At 43.8% G+C, this 14,939-nt stretch overlaps 1 protein-coding gene across 1 annotated transcript in view; it reads left to right on the forward strand.

The window, feature by feature from the left end:
- Positions 1-14,939, forward strand: part of LOC140727063 (protein Wnt-11-like) — a 69,684-nt gene that overhangs the window by 34,549 nt on the left and 20,196 nt on the right. The window contains exon 2 of the mRNA XM_073044287.1: positions 10,868-11,053. Coding sequence (XP_072900388.1) covers positions 10,971-11,053 — 83 coding nt within the window. The 5' untranslated portion in view covers positions 10,868-10,970. The remainder of the gene's footprint in view (positions 1-10,867; positions 11,054-14,939) is intronic.

Raw genomic sequence — 14,939 nt, forward strand, 5'->3', positions numbered from 1 at the left:
TGCGTCGCCACGATGCATAGTTACATTTTTGGGGAGGTACGCGTCAGGCTACGGCGTAGAATACCTGGCTACACCGTACCTACGGTGTCGACTTCTCGCAGAAGTATAAATTGGCCTTTATTGTCACTAAAATGCCTTATGTTGTGAGATTTCTTGTTTTACTATAATTACAATAAGAAATAAATGAAAAAATACTCAGTGCAAAACAATAACAAAAAGTGAGATAGTGATCGGTTGGCGGGTGGAGATACGTCTCTACCAAAGGAGGTGTAATGTGCTCTTTCCCTCCACTAGCCTGCAGATCACCCTTGGGCAAGGTGTAGCACCTGCTTAGCCCCCTGATCAGGGTCACGTAAAGCCATGGGAGCAGGTGGTGGATGGTCGTATGAGCAACTGGTGTATATCACAAGTCCTGACCACTGACACCAGGCAGACAATCTCTGAAGAGTATTGATAATGGCTGGGGTCACCTGTCTTGTAACTGCCCAGAAGAAGGCAATGGCAAACCACTTCTGTAGAAAAATTTGCCAGGAGCAGTCGTGGTCATGGAAAGACCCTTATTGCCCACGACAAATGACACAGCACGTAACGAATGAACAGGTGTCCACAGTCCGTTCAGAAGTTTAATGGAGAAGGGGAAAGCAGCTCCTGTACCCCTTCCTTTATGATAGCAATGAGAAAAGGGCATGCACTGGAATGTGAGGGTCCAGTTCCCGCTAAGCTGTGTGGGTGTGGGGCTTCGCAGTAACTGAAATGCTCCCATGCGCACAGACTTTGTAGCCGCGCGTCTGGAATAAAGGGCAGATGAAAAAAAGTTTATGAAACATGAAAGATTTTCTTTATTGTGCTGTATTTTATTATACCCTTCAATTAATAAATAAGATCAAAAGTATGTGATTTTTCAGTTTTCATTCTAAATATTCATAGCTTGCATATTACAAAAATCACATTTAAAGTGCCCCGCAGTTTTTAGGCTGTGTAAAAATTTCCTACTCAGAGTAATGGTTGGTCTGTGCAGTTGTATAAAACAAAGTAGAGGTAACCTGGTGAGGGTTCTTAACGATGGATGCCACCTTTTTGATTTACTCCATTTTGAAGATGTCCTCTGTGGTGGGGAGACGTGTCTATGATGGAGCTGGCTGAGCTTACAACTTGGCTGCATTTTACAGTGAACCAGACTGAGCCCTTGTGTCACTAGAAGTTATCGTATGGAATTGAACTTTATATAATACCTCTCTAATGTGGTGCTGTGGTGGGGGAGGGGTTTACGTACATGGACTGCAACTGCTTTATAATTGTCTATAATCCTTTGATTCGGGGCTTATCATACGAGGAGCGTTTGATGGCTCTGGGTCTGTACTGACCAGAAGACACAGCCTCAGAATGGATGGAAGACCTTTCAGAATGGAGATGAGGAGGAATTCTTCTAGCCAGAGAGTGGTGAATCTGTGGAACTCATTGCCACAGGTGGCTGTAGTGGCCAAGTCATGAGCATATATAAGAAAGGTTGATAGATTCTTGACTAGTCAGGGCACGAAGGGAGATTGGGCCTGAGAGGGAAAATGAATCACCCATGATGAAATAAATGGTGGAGTAGATTCAATGGGTCGAATGCCTAATTCTGCTCCTCTATCTATAGTCTTATGGTCTTCCCTCCTACCAAGCTGCACTACCCAACAACCCAGAGATTTAACTCTAGCCTAATCATAAGACAGTTTACAATGACCAATTGTCCTACTAAAGAGTACATCTTTGGATTGTGGGAGGAAACCAGAGCACCCAGAGGAAACACTCGCACACACAGGAAGAACGAACAAACTTTCATACAGAGGATGCTGGAATTGAACTCCTAACTTCAACGACCCGAGCTGTAGTAGTGTCTCACTAACTGCTTCATCGCCATGGCACCCATACACACTCACTCCAGGTGGAAGTCTATGCTGATAACACTGCTTCTGTTCTGAGTGAGAGAATCATACTAGTGATTGAAAAACTGTCACCCAAGATCCCCAACGTCTCGGCCAAGCCATCATCTCACAGCGACCATCAGGCAGGAGGTACAGAAGCCTGAAGTCCCACACCAGCAGGTTCAAGAACAGCTACTTCCCTTCAACCGTTCAGTTCTTGAACCAACCAGCACAACCCCAATCACTACCTCAGGTATGCAACAATGTGACCATAGACATTCTTGCTTTAATTGCGTTTTTTTTTCTTGGAAGAATTGTGTATAATTTATGCTTAAGCTTTACATGAGAATGCTCCCTACATGATGCCCTGAACCTGTGATGCTGCTGCGGCAGGTTTTTCATTGAACCTGCGCATACAATACATTACTGTGCAAAAATCTTAGGCAGAGAGTGGTGAGTCTGTGGAATTCTTTGCCACAGGCAATTATGGAGGCCAAGTTTCTGTGTATGTTTAAGGCAGAGGTTGATAGATTCTTGATTGGTCAGGGCATGAAGGGATATGGGGAGAAGGCAGGAGATTGGGGCTGAGAGGGAAAATTGGATCAGCCATGATGAAATGGCAGAGCAGACTTGAGCTAAATGGCCTGATTCTCCTCCTATATCTTATGGTCTTATGGTTTTAAGGTGCCAGTAATCCGCCTTTGCCCCTTCTCTTGTCAGTAGAAATGGTCCTCAGTGGAATGGGCATTCAATCCCAGGCAACGGCACGAGAGACAAAAGGGAAGGCCATTGCTGGAATCTAGAGCGACATACAATCTGCTGGAGCTGGACTCGGTTGTCAGAGGCTGTTTGAGGTGCACATTATTGGGAGCAACGAATAGGGAGTGGGAGCTTATCTCCTACTCCCCCTGGCTATAACAACCTTAAGGAAGACCTGCTGTTAAAATAAAGCAAAAAATCCAACCTCTGAATGTCAAACTACCAAGAGCTCAAGGTTTCAGTCTACTACACAAGTCAAAATATTAATTTAAGTCCCTTGAGCGTCATAGGAAGTCATTCCTGCCTGTGGCCATCAAACATTACAACTCCTCCCTCGGAGTGTCAGACACCCTGAGCCAATAGGCTGGTCCTGGACTAATTTCCACTCGGCATAACTTACTTATTATTATTGAATTATTTATGGTTTTATATTGCTATATTTCTACACTATTCTTGGTTGGTGCAACTGTAACGAAACCCAATTTCCCTCGGGATCAATAAAGTATGTCTGTCTGTCTTACAATCCACAAATAATATGTACAGGATTAGACCCATTCTGATCTCCACACACCTCCAAGAGGCCCACAACCTTGTTGCAGGGTATGGAGGCTTGTGTGCCTCAGCGACCCAGAGAGTTCTGTTGGCTGTAGTCAGGGCTTTGTGCTTAGGCTCTTGGTAGGGTCACCCATGCCAAATAGGTCAAAGGGTAGAGGTCAAGCTCAGAGTGAACCACCCATCCTTCAAGTTCAAGGGTTCAGCTTAGGGCTAACAATCCTGATTGGTAAAACAAATATACAGATATAGCAATGAAGAATTCTTCTACATCTGAGTGTGATAGTATTCCTGAGTCTCCGCCCAGGACTTACATGACTGACTGTAGTAAAATCCGAGCTTTTGACACGTTGAAGAAGGTCCTGGACACCACCGGAGGTGGATGACCTTCATTGCTGCCAGTGGCGTGACAAATGGCACAGAGAGAGATCGCCACATCGCCTCATTAGAATCATCTCAGAATCTGAATCAGGTTTATTATCACTGACATACGTCATGAAATTTGTTGCTTGGTGACAACAGCACAATAAATAGGTAAACAGTGGCAAAGGGGTATATTAAGGGCGTGCTCACGGGCAGTTTATAAATTTGATGGCAGAGGAGAAGGAGCTGTTCCTAAAAGGTTGAATGTGCATCTTCAGGCTCCTGTTGCTCCTCCCTGATGGTAGTAATGAGAAGAGGGCATGACCTGGATGGGGTGGGTACTCTTTTAAAGATATCCCCGTTGGTGGGGATGGCGAGGATCATTGAGTCAGGGCGATACATCACAGAAACAGCCCCCGCTGAACTGTTATTCTGCCTAGTCCTATTGACCCTCATCTGGACCACAGCTCTCCATACCTCTCCAATCCATGTACCTATCCAAGCTTCTCTTAAATATTGAAATCAAACCCGCATCCACCACTTTCACTGGCAGCTCGTTTTACGCTCTCACCACCCTCTGAATGAAGAAGTTCCCCCCAATGCTCCCCTGAAATATTTCACCTTTCACCTTTAACCTCTAGTCACACACGAGAAAATCTGCAGATTCTGGAAATCTGAGCAGCACACGCAAAATGCTGGAAGAACTCAGCAGGCCAGGCAGCATCTAGAAAAAGAATGCAGTCGCCATTTTGGTCCTAGATACAGCCTGGCCTGCTGAGCTCCCCCAGCATTTAGTGTGTGTTACTGCTAGTTCTAGTCTTATTGAACCTTGATGGAAAAAGCCTGCTTGCATTTACCCTAACTATGCCCCTCATAATTTTGATGGCTCCTTTGACACCCCAATGAGAAGCTCCCCAATCACATGATCAGCTTTTAAACCAATCCTGAACACCAGAATCTTCAGGATTTTATCCAGCTGAAGAGCACAAGATTTCTACAATCACTTGTGTGAAGAATTTTCTTTTTTAAATGGTTGCCCTCAGAGTCTTGAATCTTGCTGATCCCTGAGTTATACTACGGTGCCTTCCACCTGTGGCAGATACAGTACTGAAACAGTAATTGCTCACTGGCGTTAACTGTACTTGGAGGGTGCTTATACAACGTTACTTGCTACATCTACAGAGCACTGCCACAGGGAAGAAGCATCCATCATCAAGGACCTCCACCATCCAGGCCATTCCTTCTTCTTGGTGCTGCCATTAGGCAGGAGGTACAGGAACATTGGTCCTACACCTCCAGGTTCAGGAACAGTTACTACCCTACAACCATCATGCTCCTCAACCAGACCGGATAACTTCACTCGCCTCAACTCTGAACTGACTCCACAACCTTGGGACTCAGTTTCAAAGACTCTACAACTCATGTTCTCTGTATTATTCATTTACTTATTTATTATTATTATGGTTTGTTTTTTTTTTTGTGTATTTTGCACATTCATTGGTTGTTAGTCTTTCTTTGGGTGTAGTTTTTCATTGACTCTATTGTATTTTTTTGTTCTACTGTGAATGCCTGAAAGAAACTTAATCTCAGGGTAGCATATGGTGATGTATACTTACCTTGAACTTTGAACAATAAGGTAGTTTTTCTTTGCTCTAGATTCCAGCATCTGCAGAGTCTTACGTCTGTGACTTTGGTAGTAGCTTTTTCCAAGTTCTTGCTGAGAAGGGAGTTTTATCTTCCTCAGGATTACTACCTCCTCAAGGAGCTCAACAGTCAATGTCCAGCAGGACAATGTCAAACACTGTGAGCAACCCACTCAGCTAGATTGCCCTTTGTCCCATACAACTGCTTACTTTTATTTCTTTAGAGATACAGAGCATAACAGGCCCTTCCAGCCCAATGAGCCACACCTCTATTTAACCCCTAGCCTATTCACAGGACAATTTACAAAGACCTACTAACTGGTACGTCTTTGGATTGCGGGAAGCAACCAGATCAACCGGAGAAAGCTCACACATTCCATGGAGAGGACGTAGACTCTTCACTGATGAGGTCAGAATTGAACTCTGAACTTCTGATGCCTCGAGCTGTAATAGCATTGCGCTAAATGTTACCGTTCAGGCCCACATGCATGGCTGTTGTAGAAATTAGTTTTATTTGTCACATCTCCATCGAAACTTGTCATTTTGTGTCAAACGGCCAACACAGTTTGAGGATTGTGCTGGGAGAAGCCCGTGTGTCGTCACGCTTTCAGCACCAACAGGACATGTGATCTTACACCGTATTGTCTACCTGCACTACCCTTTCTCTATAGCTGTTACACTTCATTCTGCATTCTGTTATTATAGAACCATAGAATCATACAACACTACAGCACAGTACAGGTCCTTCAGCCCTCCATGTTGTGCCGACCCATATAATCCTTAAAAAAAGTACTAAACCCACACTACCCCATAACCCTCTATTTTTCTTTCATCCATGTGCCTGTCCAAGAGGCTCTTAAATACCCCTAATGTTTTAGCCTCCACCACCATCCCTGGCAAGTCATTCCAGGCACTCATAACTCTCTGTGTAAAAAACTTACCGCTGATGTCTCCCCTAAACTTTCCTCCCTTAATTTTGTACATACGCCCTCTGGTGTTTGCTACTGGTGCCCTGGGAAACAGGTACTGACTATCCACCCTATCTATGCCTCTCATAATCTTGTAGACCTCTATCATGTCCCCTCTCATTCTTCTACGCTCCAAAGAGAAAAGTCCCAGCTCTGCTAACCTTGCTTCATATGACTTGTTCTCCAAACCAGGCAACATCCTGGTAAATCTCCTCTGCTTCTACATCCTTCCTGTAATGAGGTGACCAGAATTGAACACAGTATTGTTTTACCTTGTTCTACCTCAATACACTGTGTAATAAAGTGATCTGTATGAATAGTATGCAAGACAAGCTTTTCACTGTATCTCGGTATGTGACAATTTAAGGCCACAGGACCATAAGATCATAAGATATAGGAGCAGAATTAGGCTATTTGGCCTGTCGAGCCTGCTCCGCCATTTCATCAAGGCTGATCCATTTCCCTCTCAGCCCCAGTCTCCTGCCTTCTCCCCATAGCCCTTCATGCCCTGACCAATCACGAATCTACCAACTTCTGCCTTAAATATACACGAAGACTTGGCCTGCACAGCTGCCTGTGGCAAAGAATACTCAACATCTTAGGATCAGCTTCTGTCATCAGATGTCTGAATGGACCATGAACTATCTTCACAAATCCTATTTATTTATTTATTTATTTATTTTTATTGTAACAAGTAATTTGGCACACCCGCTTTGTACTGCTGCCACAGAACAATAAATTTTACAACTTTACAGTATGATGCACAAGTCATGGGCACATATACCATACTGTATAACAGTAGCTAGGGCGCCCAAGACTTTTGCATTGTACTGTAGTAATTTTATGTTTTGCTCTGTACTGCTGCCACAAAAAAAAATTCAAAATATATGTGAGTGATGATAACCCTGATTCTGATCTGGGTCTCTATTGTGGACAGAGAGTGGGAAGGGGACAGGGAGAGGGGAATCATGGTTGGGAAAAGGGGAAATGGAGAGGGGAGGGAGCAGGAAGCACCAACAGACAGTCTGTAAAGATCAATAAACCAATTGCTTGCAATCAAATGACCTTGTCTGGTGTCTCAGGGCTGGGTGCGTCAGCAACCCCGCCCCGACACTCCTTCTCTGCAACCTGTGCCATACCCCTCCCATGGCAATCCACTCTCACCATTCCCAACATCTTTTGCTCCCCCCCCCCCCCCCCCCCAGATTTACAAGCTTGCTGTCTGCTCTACGTTGACGGATACAGTACGGTGCAATCTCTTAGACAGCCTACTCATAAATATGTGTCTAGGACTTTTGCAACAATAAACCTGATTCTGATCAAAGTTAGCCTCCAGTAAAGCATCAGTGTTTAATATTCACTTCCTGTGCTCACAAGGTCGGTAAAGAACAAAAATATATTTATTTTGTTCTACATTTCACCAAGAATACATTAGAAAAAGGTGTTTTTAATTGAATAATACATTCTGGCTTAGAAGACCAAGGGAGGTTGTGTTCCAATTCAGGTTCTTTGACCGGAATCACTAAGTTTGTTTCTCTCCCTGCAGATGCTGCCTGGTCTGTGGAGTGTTTGCAGTGTTTTCTACTTTGATGTCAGAATTCCAGCACCTGCAGCCTTTAATTCTTTCAGTTTTTACCAGGGATATTTCTAGCTCCCCAAGAGCAGTCGTGATTCTTCTGTTTCTGCCTAGGAAAGTAAATGCAGTGTCTGCTGATAGGTCTCAACTGACAGATCTCCAACAACATATCACATTAGATTCAGAATCAGGCTTATTATCACTGACTTACATGGTGTAACATTTGTTGTTTTGCGACATAAAGTTATTACAAATTACAGAAATAAATAGTGCAAAAAGGATGAATGAGGGTGTGTTCATGGATTCATGGACCATTCAGACATCTAAAGGCAGAGGGTAAGAAGCTGTCCTAAAGTGGGCCTTCATGCTCCTGACGGTGGCAATGATTAGGGAAAATATCCTGGATAGTGAGGGTCCTTGATGGATGCTTCCTTCTTGAGGCATCACCTCTTGAAGATGTCTTTAATAATAGGGAGGAGGTGCCTGTCATGGAGCTGGCTGATTCTGCAAACCCTCTGCAGCCTTCATTCCAAACAGTGATGCAACCAGTGGGAAGGATCTCCACAGTACCTCCTTAGAAATTTGCTAGTCTTTGGTGACATATTAAATCTTCTCAAAATCTTAACGAAGTAGAGCCACTGGCATTTCCTTTACATGCTCCCATCAGTATGTTGGACCCAGAATAGATTCTCCGAGAAGTTGATGCCCAGGTACTTGAAACGGCTCACCCTTTCCACTGCTAGCCTCTTGATGAGGGCAGATGTGTGTGAGTTTCGCTGAATTTCCCTTCCTGAAGTCCACAATCAATTCTTTCTTCTTGTTGATGTTGAATGAGAGGTTGTTGTCGTTGAGACACCACTCAGCCAGCCCATCTATTTCAATCCTGTCAGCCTCATCGTTGCCACCTGAGATGCTGCAGGCAACAGTTGTGTAATTGGTGAATTTATTGTTGGTAGGGCATCCCAACCTGGGGTCCGCAAACCCTTCAGTTACTGGTAGGGGTCCATGGCATGAGAATGGTTGGGAACCCCTTGTGTAGGGAAAGTAGAGCAGTGGGATAAGCGTGTATCCTTGAGGTGTGTCATTGTTGATCGTCAGTGAGGAGGAGGTGTTATTTCTGATTTGCACTGACCCTGATGATTTCAAGTCCCACTTCAGAGGCACTTGCACACAAGCTCACCGATTTGGCAAACATGATCACTCAGGTTGTAAATGATCATGTTTGCCGAATCAGTGAGTTTGCGTTCAACCTTTGGAAATGATAGAACACAAGACAGTTATGGGAACACTACAGACCTTTGGCCTATGATTTTGTGCTGGCCTCTTAACCTACCCCAAAATCAATCTCACACTTCCATCCCACATAGCCCCTCCTCCCCTTTCTCTCTTTTTTCCATTCCCCATTCTGGCTCCCCTCTTACCTCTTCTCTTCTCTCCTGCCCAGCACGTACCTCTGGGTCCCCTCCTCCTTCCCTTTCTCCCACAGTCCACTCTCCTCTCCTACATGGTTCCTTCTCCTTCAGCACTTTACCTCCTCCACCTATTAAATGCCAGCTTCCTATTTCATCCCCTCTCCCCCACCCACCCACCTTCTCCCTCACCTGGTCTCACCTATCACTTGCCAGCTTGGACTCTTACCCCTCCCCTGCACCTTCTTATTGTGGCTTCTTCCCCCTTCCTTTCAGTTCAAAGTAAATTTTATTATCAAAGTACAAATATGTCACCATGTACAACTCCGAGATTCATTTTCTTGTGGGCATACTCGGCAAATCTATAGAATAGTAACTGTAACAGGATCAATGAAAGATCAACCAGAGTGCAGAAGACAATAAACTGTGGAAATGTAAATATAAATAGCAATAAATAATAGAACATGAAATAACAAGATCAGGAGTCCTTAAAGTGAGATCATTGGTTGAGGGAACATCTCAATGGATGGGCAAGTGAGTGTAGTTGTCCCCTTTTATACAAGAGCCTGATAGTTGAGGAGTAGTAACTGTTCTTGAACCTGGTGGTGTGAGTCCTTTTTTAAAAAACTTTTTTTATTGAGTTTTCAAATGATTACAGAAAGAAAAAAATATATATATACCCTCCCCCCTTCCCCCCTAACATCCCTATAGAAAAAAAGAAAAAGAAAGTAAGAGTGAGTGCCTGGATATTGGAAGATCCCCACATGCTCCACGGAGTTCGTAATAACTTTAGGCTATTGCAGTTACTTGGAAATCGGATTCATACTTAAGTATAGATCGTTGGAAGAATGAAATTTCCAGCTGTATTCCACTTGAAAAAATTACTTATAATTTAAGAGATAAATATGAAACATTTTTGAAAATTTGGTGCCCTTATTTACAAAAGACAGGATTAAATATATAGATGCTCCGAAGATAAAATAATTGGTTATTTGGGGAAAGAAATAAATATATATACTAAAGTGGTGTGAGTCCTGAGGCTCTTGTATTTCTACTTGATGGCAGCACTGAGAAGAGAGCATGACCTGTGCAGTGGGATCTCTGATGATGGAAGCTGTTTTCCTACGACAGCATTTCACATAGATGTGCTCAATGGTGGGAAGGGCTTTACCCCGGATGGATTGGGCCTAATCCACTACCTTTTGTAGGATTTCCTTTCAAAGGTATTTGAGTTTCCGTACCAGGCAGAGATGCAGTCAGTTAATACACTCTCCAGTACAAATCAATAAAAGTTTGTCAAAGCTTTAGATGTCATGCCAAATCTCCACAGATTTCTGATGAATGGTCTCAGCCCGAAACATCAACTGTACGTTCTTCTCCCTTGATGCTGCCTGACTTTCTGAGCTTCTCTAGCATTTTGTGTGTGTTGGCCATTCTTCTTTCATCCTTGTGCCCTTTGAAGAGTCTCTGAAATATCTGTATGTTTGATGTGTGGCTCACGCTTGAATATATAAAGTGAATCTCAGAAATGTTCCTGTGGTGTGCATGTCTCTACTCCACACTGAGATATGGAATTGGACCAGGACTGTGCTTAAAGAGGAAAAAAAAACAGGAATTCATCCTTTTTTAAAACAGCACATGAGTACTTTCCTCCAGCCTCGGATTGCTTATTATTTCATTCCCTCCACAGATTTATCCCGTCATTTCCGGCAGCGGGCATCGAGTGGACAAGGGGCTGGTTCAGACCTGTGACGATTCATCTTCTGTTCGTTGGTTCAAACAGCATCAGAGGAATGAGACTGGCTGTTGGCTGCGTCCTCGCATCCGTCTGCGCCCTGCTGCTCAACTCGAGGTTCTGTCATGCCATTCGATGGCTGTGAGTATTGTTGTGTGCATGCATGCGTCTCACATATGTCGTCTCACATATGTCATGTGTGAACATGTATGTTCAAAAGATATACATCCTGCATGAAACATGTGTATGATGTGTGTGCATTGTTTAGTTTAGTTTGTGGCTTAAGTAATAGAATCATAGAACTCTATATCTCAGAAAAAGGTGATTTGGCCCATCTAGTCCATGCTGAACCATTCATCTGCCTAGTCCCATTGACCTGCACCCGGACCTTAGCCCTCCATACCCCTCCCATCCATGTACCCATCCTAACTTCTATGCTGCAATCGAAACTGCATCCACCACTTATGCTGGCAGCTCGTTCTACACTCTCACCACCCCCTGTGAAGAAGCCCCCTCTTATGTTCCCTTTAAACATTTCACCTATCACCCTTTACCTATGACCTCTAGTTCTTGTCGCACCCAACGTCATTGGAAAAAGCTTGTCTGCAATTACCCTATCGGTACCCCCTCATAAATTTGTATACCCATATATTAAAGAAATTTTGAAGATCTATTTGTCATATGTATTTGCACATAGAAGGCAGAAGGGGCAGTTTCTACCCGGAGAAGCGATAGATGAAGTATTGTAGATGGACCAATGGGGTTCTGCAAAGATCTGTTCTGAGACCCGTTCCTAGTGGGTTTTATACGTAGCTTGGTTGGGGAAGTGGAAGGGTAAGGTTAGTAAGTTTGCAGATGACATGAAGGTTGATGGAGTTTCGGATGATGTAGAAGGTTGTTGTAGGTTACAGTGGGACATTGAGAGGATGCAGAGCTGGACTAAGAGTGGCAGATGGAGTTCAACCTGGAAAAGTGTGAAGTGATTCACTTTGGAAGGTCAACCCTGAAGGCTGAGAACAGGGTTAATACAGGATTCTTAGCAGTGTGGAGGAACAGTGGGATCTTGGGGTCCACGTTCATAGATCCTTCAAAATTGCCATGCAAGTCGATAGGGTGGATCAGAAGGCATATGGTGTGCTGCCCTTCTTCGGTCGGGGGATTGAGTTCAAGAGCCACAAGGTAATGCAGCTGTATAAAAACCTGGCTAGACCACACTTGGTGTATTGTGTTCAGTTCTTATCAACTCATTATAGGAAGGATGTGGAAGCTTTCGAAAGGGTGCAGAGGAGATATACCAGGATGCTGCCTGGACTAGATAGTACATCTTATGAGGATAGTTTGAGCAATCTAGAGCTTCCTCTTTGGAGCAAAGGAGGATGAGAGGCAACTTCATAGATAGATCGAATGGATAGCCAGAGACTTTTTCCCAGGGTGGAAATGGCAAATACCAGGGGTTATTGAGGTGTTTGGCGGGAAGTATAGGGAGGATGACAGAATTAAGTTTTTCACAGTTTATGGTGGGTGTGTGGAACAACCTGCTGGGTGTGGTGGTAGAGGAAGATACATTAGGGACACTTAAGAGATTCTTAGATAGGCATATCATTCATTTGCACCTATACCTGGCCCATTGCCCTCCATACCCCACCCATCCAAGCGCCTATCCAAATTTCTCAAAATGTTGAAATTGAACCCTCAATCACACTTGTGCTGGTAACTCAATCCACACTCTCACCACCTTCTAAGTGAAGAAATTCCCACTCATGTTCCCCTTAAACATTTTGCCTTTCAACCTCAACCTATGACCACTAGCTCGAGTCTGTTCCAAGCTCAGTGAAAAAAGCCCGCTTCCATTTACCACATTTATACCCCTCATTATTTTGTATACCTTTATCAAACCTGCCCTCATTCTCCTACGCTCTGGGGAAAAAGTCCTAACCTATTCGAGCTTTCCTTAGTCCGGCAAATTTCTCTGTGCTCTTTCAAAGGATAGTAGGTGCCTCACCCAAAGCCTTACACTGCATCAACATAATATTCCGACTCTGTTACTTTGATTTGTGATAGCCAATATGTCAAAAGGATTTGGGTTGATTGGTTAATGGCCTGGCCTCTGTAAGTGATCCCTAGTGTGTAGCTGAGTATAGAATCTAAGGGGTCTTTGATGGGAATATGGAGAATATAAAATGGGAATCGTGTAAATGAGTGTCTGGTGGTCAGCATGAACTCGGTGGGCAGAATAGCCTGTTTCCATGCTCTATGACACTATACACTTAGTGGCCACTCTATTAGATACACATGTACACCTGCTCATTAATGCAAATATCAAATCAGCCAATCATGTGAGAGCAACTCAATGCATAAAAGCACGCAGATGTGGTCAAGAGGTTCAGTTGTTCAGGCCAAACATCAGAATGGGAAAGAAATGCTATCTAAGTGACTTTGACTGTGGAATGATTGTTGGTGCCAGACAGGGTTTGACTGTTTCAGAAACTGGTGAGCTCCTGGGAATTTCATGCACAACAGTCTCTAGAGTTAGAACATAGAACATGGAAATCTACAGCACATTACAGGCCCTTCGGCCCACAATGTTGTGCTGACCATGTAGCCCACTCTAGAGACTGCTCTAGAATTTCCCTAGCTCATAGCCCTCTATTTTTCTAAGCTCCATGTACCTATCTAAGAGGCTCTTAAAAGACCCAATTGTATCCAATAGAGAGAGAGAAAAAAATCCAGCAAGCAGCAGTTCTGTGGGCAGAAGTGCTTTGTTAATGAGACAGTTCAGGGGAGAATGGCCAGACTGGTTCTAGCTGACAGGAAGGTGACAGTAACTCAAATAACCCCACACATTACAACAGTGGTGTGCAGAAGAGCATCTCTGAATGCACAGCACATCGAACCTTGAAGTGGATGGGTTACAGCAGCAGAAGATCACGAATGTACACTCAGTGGCCACTTTATTAGGTACACTAATAAAGTAGTCATGGAGTATACCAGCTCATATTTTCTGACTTCTCTTTGCATCCGTCTCTGCTGTTCACCACAACTAATCTCTCCAATATCCAGTTTCATATGCTCATTATGCTAGATAAATATGTTTATCTTGTTTTCTGTGGGATTTATTAATGATTATTTATTAATGGCCTTGACTTTAATGTTTGGCATAAAGCCAAGACGTTTTGTATTTAATGTTTGATAAGGCCCCACTTGGAGTATTGTGTGCTGTTCTAGTTTTCCCTTTACCGAAAAGATGTTGAGGCTTTAGAAAGGGTGCAGAAAAGGTTCACCCATCAGCCAGGACTTGCCCTCTTCTCATGACCACATCAGGGAGGAGGTGCCTGAAGACACACATTCAACATTTTAGCTTCTTCCCCTTCGTCATTAGATTTCTGAATGGGCAATAAACCCATGAATACTACCTAGATTTTAAAAAATGTTTTGCTCAGTACTACTGCCGCATAGTGTAGTGCTCGACAGTACCAGCAACCCGGGTTCAATCCCCGCCACTGCTTGTAAGGAGTTTGTACATTCTGTCCATAACCGTGTGGGTTTCCTCCTGGTGCTCTGGTTTCCTCCCACAGTCTAAAGACCATACATACCGGTTGGTCAGTTAATTGGTCATTGTAAATTGTCCCATGACTGGGCTATGATTAAATCGCAGGGATTGCTGGGCAGAAAGGCGCGGAGGGCCTATTCATGCTGTATCTTAATAAATAAATATATAGCCAGGAAATTTCATGATATATGCCAGTGATACTAAACCTGCTGCCTGGATCAGAGGGCATCATTTGGAAGGAGAAGCTGGACAAATTGGGTCATTTTCTCCGGAGTGTCAGAGGCTGAAGAGTCAGAGACCTGACAGAAGTTCATGAAATTACAAGAGGCGTAGATAGGAGTGATGGAGTCTTTTCCCCAGTGCAAAATGCTACAGGATATAGCTTTAAAGTGAGAGGGGGGAAAATGTAAAGGAGACGTGCAGGGCAAGATTTTTCCATGGAGAGTGGTGGCGTTGGCAGCAGACACGATAGTGGCA

This window comes from Hemitrygon akajei, chromosome 4 (genome assembly GCF_048418815.1).
Source record: "Hemitrygon akajei chromosome 4, sHemAka1.3, whole genome shotgun sequence".
In the NCBI taxonomy this organism is placed as follows: Eukaryota; Metazoa; Chordata; class Chondrichthyes; order Myliobatiformes; family Dasyatidae; genus Hemitrygon; species Hemitrygon akajei.